The 21245-nt window shown below is 47.5% G+C and overlaps 1 protein-coding gene across 18 annotated transcripts in view; it reads right to left on the minus strand.

Annotated features, from left to right (window-relative positions):
- Positions 1–948: 948 nt before the first annotated feature.
- Positions 949–21245, minus strand: part of ZNF236 (zinc finger protein 236) — a 98735-nt gene continuing 78438 nt past the window's right edge. For 14 of the 18 annotated variants that reach the window (XM_082417739.1, XM_082417735.1, XM_082417728.1 and 11 more), the window contains 6 exons: positions 14418–14605; positions 9921–10049; positions 8925–9122; positions 6652–6781; positions 4305–4481; positions 949–3491 (listed from right to left, as the gene is read on the minus strand). In XM_082417739.1, the coding sequence (XP_082273865.1) occupies positions 3367–3491; positions 4305–4481; positions 6652–6781; positions 8925–9122; positions 9921–10049; positions 14418–14605 (947 nt within the window). In that variant the 3' untranslated portion in view covers positions 949–3366. The other 4 variants (XR_014251907.1, XM_082417724.1, XM_082417730.1 and 1 more) reach the window with 4 other exon arrangements.

Here is a 21245-nt window from a genome sequence, read left to right on the forward strand (position 1 = left end):
GATCTTTTAATGTTAAAAATGTGTATCTTCATGAGTTATCAATATTCTTCTGCAAAGAGGAAACTCCGTGGGAAGAACAAAAACCCACCTCCTTTTCCGAGTTCCGCCCCTGTACTAATGCACGCACCTCTTACGCATAAATACTGCTGTTCTTGTAAAACTCAAGCTCACGAACGGCAATGGGCAGGAATTACAGAATACTGTTCTGGAGAAACACTCGCTAGTTCAATGCTGACACTGGATGAGATGGAAACTTGACGGAAGGATGGGAACTACTCACTTTAGGACCGATTCTCCTCGTTCTGTCAGTAGCGTGCTGTCAGAGGATAAGGAGACGTTTGAGGGACTTCCTGATGAACTGACAGGCTGAGCCCCATTCTTGCAGGACCCTCCAACCACAACGCCTGCCTTTAAGGGGGACAAGGAGAGCCTGGGGCAGGGCGTGGGAGTGCACATTTCTGCAAAGGTGTTTCCATTTGCATCTACCGCCGATCTTACGCAGACTCGGCCACTTGTGCAGCTCCCTCCTGCTCCCCAGCGCCCTGAGAGCCACATCCCAGTTTCCAGTTCAGTATCATCGGTGGGAAGGGAACACAATCCTTCCGCTTACTTAAGAGCTTCACCGTTACTTTACCACAGAAGACAGTTAAAGACAGTCATGCCCTTTCTAAAGGCATTTAAATGACCAGGATACCGCTGAATATGGGCAACAGTGAAAACAACAGACACTGCTACCTAACACGGACGGCCTGCCTGTCATCACACCATATCCTGATTTTTAGTTTGAAGATCTGCAAATAAACCTTGCAAGGGTAGCGTTCATCAAGTGCAGAGGTACAGGAAAATATCATTAAAGTTCTTTTCTGTAAAAACGTACCTACCTGAGCTTGAAAGGAATTCATGTGCCAAACTATTTTATATTAAATATTTTAAAAGAAAAAAAATTAATCACATTTCCTAACTTCATTTTTTATTTATTGTTATTTCCAAAGCAGATACGCTATGATGAGATATTTTTAAAAATACAATTATCTATCCTCAAAACCCTGGTTATGCAGGAGACTAGAAATCTCTTGTCAGAAGACTTTTTATCAACCAGTAAAGTATAAAGATCAACCTGTACTCCACTCCACCAAAAAGTTCAAGTGATATTATGTCTTTACAAAACCTTATGTTTCAAGGAATGTCTTGCAAAGAAGCAGCTTTTATAATTAGGAAGTAAATCAAAAGAATACATTAATGTCTTGTGTTTGCCTGATAATAAACTGAGAAAACTCACAAAACGAATTACTGATAGATTTTTTTTTTCTTTAACCAAAATAAAAGTAGGCTTTAGATTCACCTGGTAAGGCCTTACTTGGGCAGTGCACCAATACAATTCACTGAACTATGCTTTCTATACAATTAGGAATTAAACAAACCCCTTTTAGAGACTGACCTGAGATGACATTTAATGCTGAAACCAAAATAAATAACCTAGCAAGAACAAAATTTTTAAGATTTCAATCATTTCAACTTTGGAGATATTTGTTCACCAAAATTAATCAACATTTCTAAAATAGTTTAATACAAAATTATAAAAGAAAAGTGCATTAAAAGCAGAACCTTTAAACTCTGGCGCAATTACAATTATTCTGAATAACAGACTGCAGCCAGGTATACACACTGACATCCAAGAAAAACCTCAGGATATACAAGTCCAGCATCACAAGAATAAGTCAAATAAGGCTTTTTTTTTTTTTTCCTCCCTTAAAAAAATATACAATACATAAAGCAGTTTGAAAAAAAAAAAGTAATATTATTTAACAGTTTTCTGACTTAAATATTTTCACATAACAAAAGGTTTTATATCACTATCAATATTACTTATATACATATTCCAGAAGCGTGAACAACAACAAAAAATCAAAAGATGCCCCTTCAAAAAATAACAGTGAAATGTCTCTTTCTTCAGGAATCTGAAATGAGCTCCTCTCTTAATATACAAAGTCCACACAATATTTATATAATAAAACTGCTCTCTTCTGAAACCAGCGAGGCAATGAGAGAGAAAATAAAGGCGATTATTTTTCAGGAAAAACAAAAACAAAAAACCAACCCCAGCTTTATGTCACAATGACAAGGATATCCATTTATTAATAAAACGAATACAATACTGATCTGAAGTGCTCATTGGGAGGTAAAAACTCTGTCGCTCTCTCTGTAACTGGGACTAGTGCTTATTTACAAAATATACTGTTCGGCCACACAGAGGCCCATATATCTGTATATGTACATATGTATTTATATATAGAACATATAAATAATTTCAAAGGAGAGATTCACATGAAGTAAAGAAGTTTCCATCTTTGGAATGCTGTGGGAACGACACACACTCTGCCCCAGGGCGGGGAAGGATTTGGTTTGGGACATGTTCAACGTGGCACCATTGATGATACTAAAGAATTCCCTGAAATAAAAAATACACCTGCTTATGCACGAAGAGAAAACCATGGGGCTCATACAGGTCCTTACCCTCAAAGCACAAATACGCTCTTAACTACTGAGGCGGACAGGGCTGCAGTCCCTTTGCTCCCAGGAGGCCAGTCTGTGATTTCTGACCTGCAGCGCATGGCTTGTGCTTTCTGTGGTAGCCGACCCGTGTACCCGAGTTACCAGCTCGGGCAGCGCGAGTGGCATCAGCCCGCGCGGACAGCTGGACCCTCACCTGCGTGTCAGGCTTGCTCTACTCCCCGGGTGTGCGCCCCCGACGCTGCATTCCTGTCACTAATGATTAGATATTTGTAATGGAGAGAGAACTGGTCCAGCCATCTCTCAAGGTACTAGTTATATTAACTTATGGTAGACTAAAAGTTAGAGTCAATTTCTACTAATTTCAAAATTCACAGAGAAGAAGATGGAAAAAACTTCCCTGCGTGTTGTAACATTTTTTCCGAACTTCATGCACCTATCTTATGTTTGTTTCATGAGCTATGCTTCTTATAACAGAAAGCATGAAGGAAAACCTATCTGGGTTTTTCCACGTTAACTTGTGTCTTTGCTAATACAAAGAAATCACACTACAATGAGAGTAAGATCCAGTTAATTTCTTTTTAACTAGACGCACTGGCCACGGAGTAGGTGAGACTGCTGATGTAGTACCTGAGTTCAGTGATTTGCAGATGAACGACAGCAACGTGCTTCCATCTTTCCCAGCTTTCTTCCTGAAGTCTCTGAAAGTCAATGATTCTTTAGATAATTTTATAGCTAAAAATTTTATAGCTATTGTGGTAACATTTTTAACACTTGAGGCTTCAAAACAGAAATCCCAAGTGTTTTGTTCTTCTCCACACTTCGCTCTGGAAACGTCCTCAGGGTCAGGCTGCGTCAGAACACGTTGGCCAGGGTCTGCCACTCGCTCGCGGGTTCGGGCACCACCTCGTCCAGGTGGAGAACACGGCTCAGCACCTCCCCTCCGTGCTCCTGGGCGCCGCCGGGCTCCTGCAAGGTTCCTGCCGTGGTGATAAAGAAAGAGTCCCAGACATTCACTCGCACAAAATGATTCACATTTAAATAAGGACAACTTAAACGGAGACAAGAAATTCCTAAGTTGATTTGTTTTCCTTCCTGGTGAAAAAAGAGCCATCTGAGCTGCAGATTTCATAATTCCGTCGGTGACGACAATTACTGTTACTTGAATATGAACGCACACAGCGCTTGTTCCCTATGCTCATAAAGGCTATGTTAATATGACATCCTTGATGAGTGATTACTAATTAATACTAGTGATAACGACAGGCACAATTTTTCTAACAGAAAGTAAAGCACAAAGCACTAGCGTGTAGATGTTAGAACTTCCTCTTCCTCAAAAACTGCACAACACGAAGGGTCCTACCCCCGTGGCTCCCGGAAAGCCCTGGGCACCACTCCCGCCACGCTCAGGCCGTCCAACTCCCCTCGTGGTCACAGCACCTAGAGCAGCAGAGTGAGCCCGAGACGCAGGCTGTAACCCTCCCTGACTTGTCGGAGACACTCCGCGGGCTGCGTTCCATGCCCCCCGCCAAGCCCCCCGCCCCTGCCTGTCTCCCTAAAGGGCGCGGGCATTCCTGGACAACACAGGAAACAAGGCGGACAGAGGGACGCCCCCGCCCTGCCGGCACCAATGTCGGGGAGTCAGCTCGGGGACACGGAGGCCCGTCTGCGGAGCCACAGGGCACAGACTCGCCCGACCCGGACCCTGAGCCTGAGCCTGAGGCGGGGACACGGGGTAAACCCCGCGGGGCGCAGCACAGAGCGCTGCTCGCCATGCGGCCAGGACACCTCACCCGCGTAGCTGTGGGCCCGCTTCATGTGCAGCTTCATGTTGCTCTTCTGCGTGAAGCCCATGACGCAGTAGTTGCACCGGTAGGGCCGCTCCCCCGTGTGCTTCTTCATGTGCACCTGCAGCGCGCTCTTCTGGTTGAAGGCCTTCTCGCAGAGGGTGCAGTGGAACGGCCGCTCCCCTGGGGACAGACAGCACGGTCAGCGTCCCTGACAGACGGCGCTCGACGAGCACACACAGCACACAGTAACTCCGGAGAAGGGATGCGAGTTCAACAACAGGCTGAGGACGTTCCTCGCTCAGGATGCTAACCTGCAGGGTTCCAGCAAGGCCACTCCATGGGGAGCCACGAAAGACACCGTGATCAAAAGCTACGGAAAGTCCTAGAAGCTCCCAGAAATAAAGGTAGAGCACATGTGGCTCAAACAAAACGTTTCTAATCCATTTTGAGCAGAAAAGCAAAAACACATTAAGGACACGGGACGATCAAATCCAATTGACTAAAAGCATGATTTACACAATATGTTTCAAATGGTACTTAATTGCTTTCAAGCTGATGTGGAAACTGACAAATGGAGGGAAAAGTTGCCAAGCGTGGCTTCTGCTGGGAGCCTGCCCAGGTGCATGCCTGCCCTACGGCCACACTGCGGAGCCCGGCCCTCCCCACGCGGCATCTGCTTCCACCCCCTGCGGCCCTGGCAGTCCTGCCACCCCTCGCTGTCACGCACCCACTTCCAAGTCCCAGGGACCGGGTCCCTTCCTGCCCCAGGGCCTGGCACAGCCTTTCCCCTTGGCCTAGAAGGTTCTTTCCCACTGCTCTGCCTGGCTGCCTCTTGGGGTCACGTGCCAGCACCCCCAGGGCTGCCCCGGGAGCACCTGGTCCTCAGCCCCCAGGTGTCCCTCCACAGCCGACGACAAAGGAGGTCTTCCTGCAGCTCGCCTAGGGCAGGCAGAGTCCTAAAAATGGCCCCCCAAGGTCTCCTGCCCTGAACCCTGGGGCTGGGACTATGATGACGTCATGCCTGAGAAAAAAGAACGGCCACAGAGGAACCAGGTCGCTAGTCAGATGACTGGGGGTGACCAAAAGGGCGATTACCCTGCGGGCGCACTCTAATCACACCGCCCTTAGAAGCTGGGATTCTCTGGAGACAGAAAGGGAAGCTGAAGACATCAGGAGCCGGAGTGAGGACGGGCCACCCATGTGAGCAGGGACGTGGCCCCAGTGACAGCCACAAGGTGCCCACTTTACACACATGCCAAACCCTTCACGTGCATCTACGCTATTAAAAACGGCAAACAGTCATTTCTCTTAACTATGCTTTTGAATGAATGCATTATGAAGTAACAGCACGGCTGGTTTTCACTCAAGAGCTACTTGCTGGACACCCCGTGGGCACCGGGTCTGCACTGACAGGCAAGGGGCATCCCTGAGGACGCACGGCCCGCGGGCCGGGCAGGGCTGCCGGGCACCTGCTGACCACACAGGAGGCCCTCACGCCAGCCGGGGCACCAGCGGGGCAGGGCCTCTCGGGAGGAGGCGTCCGTGTGAAGGTGGGTCAGAGACGGCCGGCAAAGGGACAGAAGGGCTGGGAAGACGATGACCCGCCAGGGAGCACCGGGCAAAGGGTGGGCGCCAGACAGAGAGCTGGATGGCGGAGAGACCTGCCCGTGGCCGGGGGCCTCGGGGGCCCAGGGAGGCCTGGCGGGCTCTGCCGCGGTGCTCAGGGGAGCCTCCGAGGGCTCTGGCCCGGCTGCAGGGTGAACAGAGGCCTGCGGGGCGCCGGCAAGACCAGCGAGGGTGGGAGGCGAGCCCGTAGTCCCAAGGAGACGGAGGGGCAGAGGGAGGAGGAAGCCCGGGGGCCGCGGGGGACCCCGAGGCGGGGCGCGGGTGCCACGGTCCCCGCGGGAGCAGCCGAGGCCACGAGAGGCGGTGCGCGCACGTCAGAGGGCACAGAGGCGGGCTGTCCGAGGCGGGCCAGGAGGCAGAGAGGGGCGGGGGCTGCCCCTTCCTGTTGTCGTCTTCCCTAAGGCGAACTTGACAGACAGGCGGTGACAGGAAAAGCCAGGAGAGAAGGCTCTGAAGATACGCGAGGGAGACGGGCCGGGAAGGTGCGCTGGCCCGAGAGCCTCTCTTTCCTGCGCTCGCCACGCCAACACAACAGCTTGTGCCTGAAGAAGTTGGCTGCATATGATAAACTGACGCATGATTAGGAAAAAACTGAACAAGCAGCCCCTGCTTCACAAGTAACTTGCTGCGTCATAAATGAATATCTACACACTGCATCTTATCTTCTCACCAACCAGCGGCTTGCGGCAAAGATTGCTAAACCGGGGTCCCGCTGCGTGGTCACCTGTGTGGATGCGGCTGTGTCGCTCCAGCTGGCTTGGTTTGGCAAAGGCCTTCTCACAAGTGTCACATTTGAACACCCTCGGCTTCTGAGAGCTCAAGGAAGGACCGGCTTGATGTGTCTGCATGTGCTCCTGGTAAAGACAAACACACACGTGAAGAATACTGAAGATCGTAACAGAACTTTACAGACTGGAAACAGGAGAGGAAAAACCAGTGCAGAAAGGCCCGTCAGTGGGAGGAGGACCACAGGCTCGCCTCCAATCAGGACCCTTGTGGGCGTTCCGGAGCAGAGTCGGAGGTGGTACCCAGTGGATGGGAGGCCGGGCCTGCAGCTTGCCAGGGAGACCCAGGCTCCCCCGGAGCCCCTGGGCTGCATCTGGGCGGGGCGGTGTCTCGGCCTCCCTCCCTGTCGGCCACCATGACAGTTGTTAGAGGACCGGGTGGGTATTCTGCAGGATGTCCCTCAACTGAGAGGTGTCTGACGTTTTCCTCATCACCAGACCAGGGCTGTGGGCTGTGGGCCATGGGGAGTACCGTGCCATTTCCATCCCACAATACCAGCACTGCTGGCACCGACTCTGATCACGCAGCTTAGCGTCTGTCAGGTTCCTCCAGGGAAGGGCGGCCATTTTTACCCCCTCCCAGCACGTGCCCTTGCTGCCGCTCGCCCCTAAGGAGCGGGGCCATCCCCTCTTGGGGGCAGCGTCCACAGGGGCTACTCGGGATTCTTCCGCACGGGAGACTAGCGTGCTCAGTCGGTCACGTTCCCACCAGTAACGACCCGTGGAGGTTTTGCACTGTGGGCTATAATCCAAGTCTACTCTGTTTTCTCGCCCCGGCTGTTCCAGCTTTGGCCCCTAGGAACTCTTTCAGTTGCCCCCGTGTCCCCCTGACACGATCCCGTCATATACTGCGTGTGGGTGTGATGGGGACTTCCTTATTTTCTGGCACAATGTAATTTTTAAAAAATTCCAGATTTCTGAAGGTCATCAAGAGAAAGTAACTTATAGGTCTTAAAATGCCAGATTTAGTATTTCAAACTGTATAACACACCACTTTAGATGTTTATGGAAAAGTTATGTCATATATAGTAACATATATGATTTTAAACATCTTAAATTTTCTTTAACCATTTTTATTCTTTTCCCTCTTTAAAAGGATTTATTCTCTATCAGGCTGTAACATTAGTATAGTTATAATTTCTGTACTGTCTACTAAGAGCTAAGTGCAGTGCTTAAGTACTTTATATTCCTCAAAATAACCATAAAATGTAAGTATTAACATCCTTATTTTATAAAGTAGGAAACTGAAGCTGTAGATGTTACATGACCTGACCAGGAGCACAGAGGTTCTAAGCGACAGAGTCAAATTCACACAGAGGTCGGACGGGGTTGGGGGTCCCTCAGTCATAAGTAGCACTCGCCAACCTCGCCAACCTCGGGCTGCAGCCTCTGCAAGAAGACTCCAATTGACAGTCAGTGTTTTGCTTTTAAAAACGAACACGGAGTCCTCTTTTCAGAACACATTAATACTGGGGTTTCTCATCTCAGAAAACAGTAGAAAAAGAGGTGAGAGGTGCAGGCAGATGTAGGCCTAGAGAACAGAAACTCAGTTTACTGACTGCCTGCCTCCTCTAAAGGCCCTGAAAAAGCAAGTGCGGGATTCACTGTGCAATCAGGCGTCACAGGATTCTCATGCTTTTGGTAACTAAGCAGCAGCAGAGGAGGGGTTCTGGCCCAGAAGTCACAGGCCGGGACACTCCCCCTGACCAGTGGCCCTGGAAGTCACATCACAGTACCCTTCCTCATTCTTTCCTCTACCGTGTGGACGTCCCAGAGTGGGACCCTCAGGTTGCCTCCAATGACTGGCAGCTACGAACAACGCTGACCTAACCCTGAGCTTGGGCGGGCATATATGCCTTTGTGCCGGCTCTCGCGGTGGGAGCCGCTATCGCTTGGTTAGGTATCGCCTAATTCCCCTGTAGGACGCCAGACCAATTCTGCAGCCTTGCCAGCCATCACGGAAGTTCCTGCTTCCGCAGAGCCCTGCTCATAGGTGCCGACAGAGCTCTCATACGTGTCCCCGCGATGGGAGAAACGGCATCTCAAGGTGATCTGTAAATATGTTCACCTCCACGGGCCTTTCCTCGAAAAGAGATGGGAACCGTGTCGCTCACTAGGAAGAGTCCTGACCCCACTGAGTCCTAAGCCCGTGCAGCGCCTCTGACCTTAAGCGAAGAGCAGCGACGCTGGCGGGAGGGCGACGGGGGCGTACCTTGAGGTGCGTGGCACGCTTGAAGGCCTTCCTGCACACAGGGCAGACGTGGATGCGCTCCCGGCCGTGCAGCTCCTTGCTGTGGTGCAGCAGCAGGGCGGCCGAGGCGAAGGTGCGGCCACACTCCAGGCACTGGTGCAGCCGGCCCTCCTTCTCGGGCTGCCCACCCTGGGCCAGGTTAGGAGACACGTCCGTCACCTGGAGCGGGTCAGAAATCCCGGCTTGACGGAACCAGCGCGAGGGGAACAGGCACCCCCGCCCCGAACCCAGCCCCCGAGCTCGGCTGTCATCTGTGGGAGGCGGCCGGCCTCTCGGCCTCCCGCGGGAGCCACTGCAACAGGCGGCTCAGGCGCGCCTCAAGCACACTGACCGGGCAGGCTCCAGGGAGTGGAGCGCGGCACCGGCTGGGAGCCCAGCCGCAGACCCGGCCCCCAAGTCACTGCCGTGTCCACTGTGGGCGAGGTCCTCACCCCTCATCTTTACTTCTCTGAAAGCTTCCAGGAGTTTTTAGGCCTTTATATGTGGAACTCTATCATTTACTAAGTGTTCTGTCCACCCCCGCTGCCAAACTGCGTTTAAGAAAAAGGACTAGTCAAAGGACAAATAGGTCATGTACACACACGTGAATGTGTATACTATGAAAAAGTATAGCAAGACTTGAAAGAATCAGCAAAGGTATTACAGGAAATCCTACAAAAAGAACAAAGGCAAGTAAGTGGCCACGTGCAATCTGATCAGTGGGCAAATAAAGAAGATAGTGATAAATTTAAAACTAGATTTCTGCATTATTGGAAAATCATGGAACAAACGAGAGACAGTGTTAGCCCCCCACCCCCGGGTCCTCCCTGCTCAGCACCTGCCTCCCTCGGGAGACACACCTCCTCAGGCTGGCCCCGAGCCTGGCCATGCAGGACTCCCCAGGACCCTCCACCCATCCCTTCTGAAGCTACGTTTTTTGAAAACTATGAGAGATTGTGGATAAAACGTGTGCAGTACCTGATAGGTGATTTCTTCACAGGCTGCCGATGGCTGTGGAGTGGGGCTCACCAGAATGACCTGGGGCGAGCCCGCACCCCCAGGGCCCGAGAGAGCGGGGTCCGTGAGCAAGGCTGGGAACTGCTGACCCTGGCAGAGGTGATTACTGCTTTAGAAGTTGTAACATGATCAAATCCAGTCGTAATTTAAAAGATCTCTTATGGTGCAGTAACTTCGGAAAACAAGCTGGCTGGTCCTCAAACGCTAACCACAGAATCACCATATGACTCAGCAATTCCGCTCAGAGAAACGAAAACCTACATCCACTTGAAACCTTGTACAGGAATGTCCACAGCAGCACTATTCACAACAGCCCAAACGGGCAGAGAACCCCGATATCCATGAACTGATGAACGGACAGACAAAATGTGGTACAGCTATACAGCGGAACAGTATTCATCAATAAAACAGAATGATGACGACACGGCTACAGTGTGTGCAAGCCAGTGCAGGAGGCCAGTCACAAGGACCAGAGTCTTATGATTCCATTTATGGGAAGTGCCCAGAATAGGCAAATCTACAGACAGAGAGTGGATCAGGGGTTGCCAGGGGCTGGGGGAGACCTGCAGGGGTGGGGTGGATCTGGGGTCGAGGGAGGGACTTGGGGAGTGACTGCTAACTGCTAATGGGACAAGGGTTCTTCTCAGGTGATGAACTGTTCTAAAATTAGATATGGTGATGGTTGTACAGCTCTGCAAATATACTGAAGACCATTAAATTGCACACTTTAAATACATGGGTGAACTTTACGATATATAAATTATATCTCAGTAACCTTGTAAAAAAATATATATATAAAGAACATTTGTTTAAAAATAGACATACAGTTTTGCTATACCATACAAAACTACTTTGAGTCTTATTGCCACGCCAGCACACCTTTATCAACTGACTGTGAATCTGAGAGAGAGAGAGAGAATGGATGTGGTGAGGGTGATGCAGGGGGTGAGTGCAGAGACCATGTTCACCCTAAAGGAACCAACACTGTACTGCAAATGCTGGCTCCATACTAAGAATACAACTTGAACTGCTACAATTAAAGCTGATTCTAAGCGTATTTCACACATCATCAAAACACTCACTCACAACCATGAATATGAAGACTCCCCATCAATACACAATGCTAAAGGGGTAAGGGGTCACACGACCATAAAGAACATGGCCCATGTCGCTGGGACCCTGCAGCTGAAGGTGAAGCCTGCGGCCCGATGTCCTCACGGGACTGACACAAGCTGAGCTCCAACAGGGAAGACAAAGAGCTGAGGAGCAGGCGGGGGGATGAAAAACAGGGCAAGATGGCACTGTGAACACTCCCTCCATCAGAGAACTTCAGATGCGCTTCTGACTGGAAAGACACTACCCAAGGCAGATGGGGAAACAAAGGCAACGGGGTAGAATATGGGGTATATGGGGCAGAAAATAAATGTACAAAGTCATCTAGAGTCTAGAAAAAAGAGAGCTTAAATTAAGATTCTTTACTTTCCATAGGCAATTTTTTAAAAAGTGAAATAATATTTTAGGTATCTCCATCCATCAGTCCAATTGTCTTACACAAACGTGGGATGGATTGAAAAGTTCCTATGTACCCTAATAAAGCATCATGTCCACTACCCCCCTTACATAGGGGAGTTAGTTGAATATTGCTACCTTCAAATAGCAGTTACTGTTGCACTTTTATGTGTCTGTGGCTGGCTTTGGCCCCCACTCTGATTAGACAGTTGGTACCCAGTATTGGTACCCAATTTTGAAAAATTAATCAAATTTGTCAATCAAAATTAATAAATTCACATTTCCTTATTTTATTAATCAAGAACAAATACAACTGCTGGCCAGAAATTCTGATACAACTGAATCAGTGCTGGCTCAATAAATTCATATATTCCCAACTAAAGCTAAGACATTTGAGACTCTTAGCTCATACAGGTTTATCAAGGGGAAATTACAATTCCTTTTTGTTTTGAAACGACGACACTGTAGAAGAGATCAGCAGTTGTCGGGGGAAGGGGAAGCAGATGTGGCTAAAAGGGCAACCCGAGGGATCCTTGTGGGGATGGGCGTGTTCTGCGTCCTGACTCTGCCAATGACAACACCTGGAGGGTGCGGTGCCCTGGTCTTACAAGATGCTACCACTGGGGAAACTGGGTAGGGGGTCCATGGGATCTGTATCATTTCTTATCATTGCCTGAGAATCCACAATTATCTCAAAATAAAAAAGCTTAATTTAAAAAAAATCCTGAATACGATGTGATTTACTAGCTTACAGTTGGTGTTTCAAAGGCTAATATTAAGTATTCTTAATGCAAATGCCCTGATTCAAAGATCAAGTGCCTAATAAAATAAATGCTCAACAATTAGCTATACTTACAGAAATGATGACCTGAATCTGCTAAAATGGCATCATCTAGAAGTCACTTATTTTTGGTTTGCATTATTACTTGCAGTCTGTTTCTTCGCTATATTTCATTTACACTGAGGTGGAAGTTGTAATAATTCTCATTCCCTAAGTGCACAAGAATTTTGTAGACCCCTGAGCACTGGCTGAGAGGAGCAGGGTTCCCCCTCAACTGCTCAGGGGTCCCAGGCTGCAGAGTCAAAATCGCCTGGGAGGGAGCGTTCTGGTTGGCCGGGACAGAAGCCCCTCATGTGCAGTGTCCCACGTGTTCCCTGGGGAAAGGGCCGGGCATGCTTGCAGGGGACCTCACAGGGCGTGAGCCCAGAGCGAGCAGAGGACACATCACTGTTCTACAAAGGGAAAGAGCGAGGACCTAGAAGAGCTAACCCATCTTCCCGCAGTCAAAACAGCCAGCACGCACCTGTGGCAGGATCAGAAGAGACCCTGCTCTGGATGCCACAGCCGTCAGCGTTTCCCTGCACAGTGAGAGCCCAGAGTGGAGACGAAGCTCCAGCCAGGAGAGCAAGAGAGCGTCTACTCCGCTGCCCAGCCTGCCTCTTCACAGCCAGGGACACGCACAGCCAGACACATGCACAGCCAGGGGCATGCACAGCCAGGGGCACGCACAGCTGGGCACACGCACAGCCAGCGACATGCACAGCCAGGGACACGCACAGCTGGGCACACGCACAGCCGGCGACATGCACAGCCAGGGACACGCACAGCCGGGCACACGCATAGCCCGGCACACGCACAGCCGGGCACCCACACAGCCAGCGACACGCACAGCTGGGCACACGCACAGCCAGCGACACGCACAGCCGGGCACATGCACAGCCAGGGACATGCACAGCTGGGCACACGTACAGCTGGGCACACGCACAGCCGGGCACACGCACAGCCAGTGACACGCACAGCCAGGGACACGCACAGCCGGGCACACGCACAGCCAGGGACATGCACAGCTGGGCACACGCACAGCTGGGCACACGCACAGCCGGGCACACACACAGCCAGCGACACGCACAGCCAGGGACACGCACAGCCGGGCACACGCACAGCTGGGCACATGCACAGCCAGGGACACGCACAGCCGGGCACACACATAGCCGGGCACACACACAGCCAGCGACATGCACAGCGAGACACGCACAGCCGGTGACACGCACAGCCAGGGACACGCACAGCCGGGCACACACATAGCCGGGCACACACACAGCCAGCGACATGCACAGCGAGACACACACAGCCGGTGACACGCACAGCCAGACACAGGCACAGCCAGGGGCACGCACAGCTGGGCACATGCACAGCCGGTGACATGCACAGCCAGGGACACGCACAGCCAGGCACACGCACAGACAGGGACCAGGTCTGCTGTCGAAACTCTGACAGCACTTTACTAGAGGGATTCGTCACTGTAATTAATCATCCTTTCTCATGAGTTTTCTAATTAAGCTCTGAAAGGTTTTTCGGCATCTTAAGCTCAATGCGTTATCTAAAATGTACACCCTTCTATCCAGCACATCTACTGCAGGGATTCATCTAAGAACATAAGTGATAAAGAGCATACGAATTTCCACCCTACTAATAACAAAACCCTGGATGCAACGTAGTGCCCCTCAGTAAACTCATCTATAAGACGAACGGTGGTACAGTCATTACAAATGTCTGCACTGCTAAAATCATTGATGGGAAGATATTCACAATATAATTAACGAGAGGGGGAAAAGTTTACACTACACGAGATACACGTGAGCTCATTTCTGTAAAAGTTAGAAAATACGCATCTGTACGTATGCACAGAAAGGTTTAGGAGGGTACACACACTCAGAAACGTTAAGTGGAGTTCCATTTGGGTAGTGGATTTTTTTAAAATGCTTTTCTGTATTGTCTGCATTTTCTTGTACTCCCCACTTTGCATTTAACCAATTACTTTTTCAATTTAATCAAGAAAAAAAAACACTTCAGCTTTGAAAGAGCGTATTCAGAACACACACTCAGGAAAGTGATAAGTAAAGTTCCCCGGGACGACCCCGTGGGGCGGGGGGAACACAGGAACCCACCTGAGAAGCGATGTTGAGCGTGACCGTGTCCAGCCCCCCGGAGAGCAAACCCTGAGTGTCAGCCAGGGTCAGCGTGACGCTGGCCTCTCCCCCCACTCCCGATGAGGACATGACCAGGTTCTGGGCAGATGTGGCAGACGGGGACATGGGTGTTGTCAAAGGCAGGCTTCCAGCTGTGGCATTAAGTTCTACAGAAAAGGCAAAACGGGAAAGTAGGTAAGTCCAATGTTATTCGCACGGGAAGACAGTTTTCATAAAGGAACAAATCTGTCATAATCGGCATTCACATTGCCTAAGCTTGTGAAAGTGCATCAAGGAAATCACAGTATCTTTGATTCCAACGTTATGGCAAGGCTTTTGTAAATATCTACATGTCCTTACACGTAAATGTACTCTGCTTCTGAAGTGTAAACAGAGAAAAAGCCGTAAAAGAGAGTGAAAAAGTGACCCTAAGGCCCAGTCACCGCTGCCAGTGCAGAAGGAGACTCAGACAAGAATTTCCAGGACACTGTCCTCATCCAGGACCAGAGACCAGCCTGGAGAGAGGAATGAAACGGGACCCACTGAGCGACGACCAGCTCCACAGTGTAACATCTGACAACTCTTGCTTACGTTCACCTATTCTGAAACACAGGCAATCAAAATCAACCTCATGCAATCCTTTAAATACTAATTTATCCTGCAGGACACCTTAATTTTCTTTGGAGAACAAAACAAAACACTATAATATTTTCCCCTTGTAGCTAATGATATAACAGAAAGGAAGACATCTGGGACAGACTGGGCAAAGAAAGGAAGGCCTTCTCTTCCACAAAACTGAAACTCATGCACCTACTGGCAAACGAAATGGGCTTAGCATGGTATTATCAAAGTCCTGTGGCGGGCACCAACAAAACACAATTTTTTTAAGTTTTTACTTGTAAGCATAACACACATGCACATGCACGTGTACACACACACACACACACACACACACACACACACAATCCTCACAAGCTGTCCTTCCATTCATCTAGCAAACGTGACTTATCACCCACTTGCGTCAGCCACCGTGCCAGGTGCTAGCGACCCCAAGATGACACCTGAAGCAGAAATTCCGAACACTAGTCCCTAATTAGGTCTGAACACAAAACACCACGAGACTCCCGCGGTCCTCTGCTGAGACCTGGGTCTGCCCGAGTCGGGCACAGGGAACCAGGCTACTTACTTGTAACTGGCGTCCTCCACAGATCCACACTCCCGGAGTCCCACACTGTGCTGCACACACCTGGAACCTTCAAAAGCAGTACAACCATTAGGAGGCTGGGAGTCTCCGCTCTGAAGCAGCCACGCGGCTCCCGAGAACCTCGCCAGCCCCCCCTCGCTCGCGTCTGCACAGCGCGCGTGCCCGGCCGCCAGGACGGGAGGGGAGTGTGGATCTGCGGAGGTACCCGGGCCACCTCCTCACCAGGCATCCCCTCCACACACCCGAACTCTCGCAAACGCATGCAGGTGTGACTCTATCGGGAGGGGTGAAGATGAACGAGAAGGACCCTGCAGGACCTGGCGAGGAGCAGCTACACGAGCTGCCGTCCAATCAGAATCCCTAAGGAGAGGATGGGGTCGGCCGGCAGGGCGCCGGGCTGAGAGAAGCACGGTGGCGTGAGGGCCACGCTGGCAAAGAGCACAGCCACAAGCTGGCAGGGCTCACCCCGGAGTAGCCGCCAGGACTCCAGACCTCAGCACAACTCCTGCAACTAAGGAGCTGCAGATCTTCTCCCCTTCCAGCCAGTGAACTACGTCCGACGTTCTGAGGATGGTTAAGGTAGTGGAAGGTTCCAGGACGTGCAGCACACGGAATGCAGAGAAAACAGAAGCCTGCGAGTTCACTAACTAAGGGGAACCCTGACACAAATTTCAGAGAAAAGATTGAACAACTTCACGGAAGGCCAGAGCTCATATTTCAACTCAAACAGTGTGGTGAAGCAACCTTTAATACTGTTCTTAATTCAAGAGACTTCCCACAAGAAGGATGATCCTAGTTCAGGCAGAACTAGTCTCAACATGGTTGAAAAGAACCTGTGTTTAAAAATTTTCTTACGCATGCAATTAAATGATTAAAATAATTAAAAACTGTAATTATATTTAATATAGAGCTCTTAGCCATATGAAAGTATTTGCTTAAAGCTCTAGAAACCATAATTTAAAATTCAAATTAAATACTCTTAACAGGAAAATTAAGATTCAATACTGAAGTAAAGACTGTAGACTCTTACTTTTAGTTCCCACTTATTTTTTCTTATTTCTTCTATTCCCCTAGGACACATCACAGCCATCTAAGCCCTACTTCACTTCATGACTCTAACTCAAAAAGAGGAACCTTGAAAGGATTAACAAGTTCTGTACTTTCATCAAACCCACTCTGTTTTCAGTCTTTGTTGGGATAAGTTTTCATAGCCTCTAAGAAAACTTAATGATAATTTTGGAGGGTTTCATAACAAGTTGACAAGGTGCGAGATCATTTTTTTCTTGAGATTAACAAAAAAGTGGTGAGAGGAGGCAGGGAGTCGGGAACGGGAAACATGCCCTGACTGGCCTCACCCCCAGGCAGAGTGGGAAGAGCGTCTGATTTTAAAGTGCATCCACAGGCGGGGACCGTTAACATTTCTGAGCTGTTGGGAAATAAGTAATTGATTGTACTTAAATCTAGGAGAAATGGAGGCCAAAATAACCTCACAAAGAACTAGCAAACAAAAAATTGATCTTTTCTCTCACTGAAAGCAGAACTCAATTTATTCATCAAAATTATCTTAAAAAGGGACTCAGATGACAATGAAAACACGGCGACCCAAAACCTATGGGATGCAGCAAAAGCAGTTCCAAGAGGGAAGTCTGTAGCAATACAATCCTACCTCAAGAAACAAGAAACATCTCAAACAAACAACCTAACCTTACACCTAAAGCAATTAGAGAAAGAAGAACAAAAATACCCCAAAGTTAGCAGAAGGAAAGAAATCATAAAGATTAGATCAGAAATAAATGAAAAAGAAATCAAGGAAACAATAGCAAAGATCAATAAAACTAAAAGCTGATTCTTTGAGAAGATAAACAAAATTGATAAACCATTAGCCAGACTCATCAAGAAAAAAAGGGAGAAGACTCAAATCAACAGAATTAGAAAAGAAAAAGGAGAAGTAACAACTGACACTGCAGAAAAACAAAGGATCATGAGAGATTACTACAAGCAACTCTATGCCAATAAAATGGACAACCTGGAAGAAATGCACACATTCTTAGAAAAGCACAACCTTCCGAGACTGAACCAGGAAGAAATAGAAAATATAAACAGACCAATCACAAGCATTGAAATTGAGACTGTGATTAAAAATCTTCCAGCAAACAAAAGCCCAGGACCAGATGGCTTCACAGGTGAATTCTACCAAACATTTAGAGAAGAATTAACACCTATCCTTCTCAAACTCTTCCAAAATATAGCAGAGGGAGGAACACTCCCAAACTCATTCTATGAGGCCACCATCACCCTGATACCAAAACCAGACAAAGATGTCACAAAGAAAGAAAACTACAGGCCAATATCACTGATGAACATAGATGCAAAAATACTCCATAAAATACTAGCAAACAGAATCCAACAGCACACTAAAAGGATCATACACCATGATCAAGTGGGGTTTATCCCAGCAATGCAAGGATTCTTCAATATACGCAAATCAATCAATGTGATACACCATATTAACAAATTGAAGGAGAAAAACCATATGATCATCTCAATAGATGCAGAAAAAACTTTCGACAAAATTCAACACCCATTTATGATAAAACCTCTCCAGAAAGTAGGCATAGAGGGAACTTACCTCAACATAATAAAGGCCGTATATGACAAACCCACAGCCAACATCATTCTTAATGGTGAAAAACTGAAACCATCTCCACTGAGATCAGGAACAAGACAAGGTTGCCCACCCTCACCACTATTATTCAACATCGTTTTGGAAGTTTTAGCCACAGCCATCAGAGATGAAAAAGAAATAAAAGGAATCCAAATCGGAAAAGAAGAAGTAAAGCTGTCACTGTTTGCAGATGACATGATACTATACACAGAGAATCCTAAAGATGCTACCAGAAAACTACTAGAGCTAATCAATGAATTTGGGAAAGTAGCAGGATACAAAATTAATGCACAGAAATCTCTTGCATTCCTATACACCAATGATGAAAAATCTGAAAGAGAAATTAAGGAAACACTCCCATTTACCACTGCCACAAAAAGAATAAAACACCTAGGAATAAACCTACCCAAGGAGACAAAAGACCTGTATGCAGAAAACTATAAGACACTGATAAAAGAAATTAAAGATGATACAAACAGATGGAGAGATATACCATGTTCTTGGATGGGAAGAATCAACATTGTGAAAATGACTATACTACCCAAAGCAATCTACAGATTCAGTGCAATCCCTATCAAACTACCGATGGAATTTTTCACAGAACTAGAACAAAAAACTGCACAATTTGTATGGAAACACAAAAGACCCCGAAGAGCCAAAGCTATCTTGAGAAAGAAAAACGGAGCTGGAGGAATCAGACTCCCTGACTTCAGAATATACTACAAAGCTACAGTAATCAAGACAGTATGGCACTGGCACAAAAACAGAAATACAGATCAGTGGAACAGGATAGGAAGCCCAGAGATAAACCCACGCACATATGGTCACTTTACCTTTGATAAAGGAGGCAAGAATACACAATGGAGAAAAGACAGCCTCTTCAATAAGTGGTGCTGGGAAAACTGGACAGCTACATGTAAAAGAGTGAAATTAGAACACTCCTTAACACCATACACAAAAATAAACTCAAAATGGATTAAAGACCCAAATGTAAGGCCAGACACTATAAAACTCTTAGAGGAAAACCTAGGCAGAACACTCTATGACATAAATCACAGCAAGATCCTTATTGACCCACCTCCTAGAGAAATGGAAATAAAAACAAAAATAAACAAATGGGACCTAATGAAACTTCAAAGCTTTTGCACAGCAAAGGAAACCATAAACAAGACGAAAAGACAACCCTCAGAATGGGAGAAAATATTTGCAAATGAAGCAACTGACAAAGGACTAATCTCCAAAATTTACAAGCAGCTCATGCAGCTCAATATCAAAAAAACAAACAACCCAATCCAAAAAATGGGCAGAAGACCTAAATAGACATTTCTTCAAAGATACACAGACAGCTAACAAACACATGAAAGAATGCTCAACATCACTAATCATTAGAGAAATGCAAATCAAAACTATAATGAGGTATCACCTCACACCAGTCAGAATGGCCATCATGAAAAAATCTACAAACAGTATGGAGGTTCCTTAAAAAAATAAAAATAGAACTACCATATGACCCAGCAATCCCACTACTGGGCATATACCCTGAGAAAACCATAATTCAAAAAAAGTCATGTACCACAATGTTCACTGCAGCTCTATTTACAACAGCCAGGACATGGAAGCAACCTAAGTGTCCATCAACAGATGAATGGATAAAGAAGATGTGGCACATATATATAATGGAATATTACTCAGCCATAAAAAGAAACGAAATTGAGTTATTTGTAGTGAGGTGGATGGACCCAGACATCCACAGATAGACCTCTGTCTGTCACAGAGAGTGAAGTAAGTCAGAAAGAGAAAAAATACCATATGCTAATACATATATATGGAATCTTAAAAAAAAAAAAAAAAGGTTCTGAAGAACCTAGGGGCAGGACAGGAATAAAGATGCAGATGTAGAGAATGGACCTGAGGACACGGGGAGGAGGGAAGGGTAAGCTGGGACGAAGTGAGAGAGTGGCATGGACATATACACACTACCAAATGTAAAACAGATAGCTAGTGGGAAGCAGCCGCATAGCACATGGAGATCAGCTTGGTGCTTTGTGACCACCTAGAGGGGTGGGATAGGGAGGGTGGGAGGGAGACGCAAGAGGGAGGAGGTATGGGGATATATGTATATGTATAGCTGACTCACTCTGTTATACAGCATAAACTAACACACCATTGTAAAGCAATTATACTCCAATAAAGATGTTTAAAAATAAATAAATAAATAAATAAATAAAGTATTCCAAAATCAAAAAAACAGAGGGACTCAGGTAAGAACAAAAAGACAATGTTAAATTCCTTAAAAAGGTGTGCTAAATTTCAAGCCTCTACTAATAATAACTTTCTGCCTCTGAAAGGGTACTTACAGCATACTTGCCCATTTTCTAGGAAAGCCCTTTGTCATGGGTGTTACCTGGATCGGATCTGGAAATGGCCTTCAAACCCATATCACACACCTGAACAAAAGCACATGCTTTCGTTCTGGATGTGAAATTCTGACTCATCGGGGCACATCGATTTATTTGTAAATCCCTAAATGGTAGCCTACCTCCAACTAAGGCGCAAAGAGCGCAAAAGCTGCCCTAGAAGCTGCAGCCCCCCACATCCTGCTCACACAGAGAGTTAACGACGACAACCACGTGCACAGTCACCATGCTCTCTGATCAAGGGCCTGCAACATGGCTTTTACCGGGTGACACTGAAAGTTTGTATTTTGGTGCTCATCTTAGAAGAGGCATGTTCAATCTCAAAGTCATTTCAATTTCAGTTCTTATTGGTGTGGCCTGAAGCTCAGCCTGGGGCTGACTGATTCTAAGATAAATGTTGCCCATTAAGATGCAATCTCTTGACAATAGGATATAGATGAAATCAGCTACTTAATTATAACTAGCACTAGTGGAATACGCAAACCTCTCTAAAAACATCTGCCTAGAGTCAAGGACCGAGT

Source organism: Balaenoptera physalus (assembly GCF_965194825.1).
Source record: "Balaenoptera physalus genome assembly, chromosome: 12".
Lineage (NCBI taxonomy): Eukaryota > Metazoa > Chordata > Mammalia > Artiodactyla > Balaenopteridae > Balaenoptera > Balaenoptera physalus.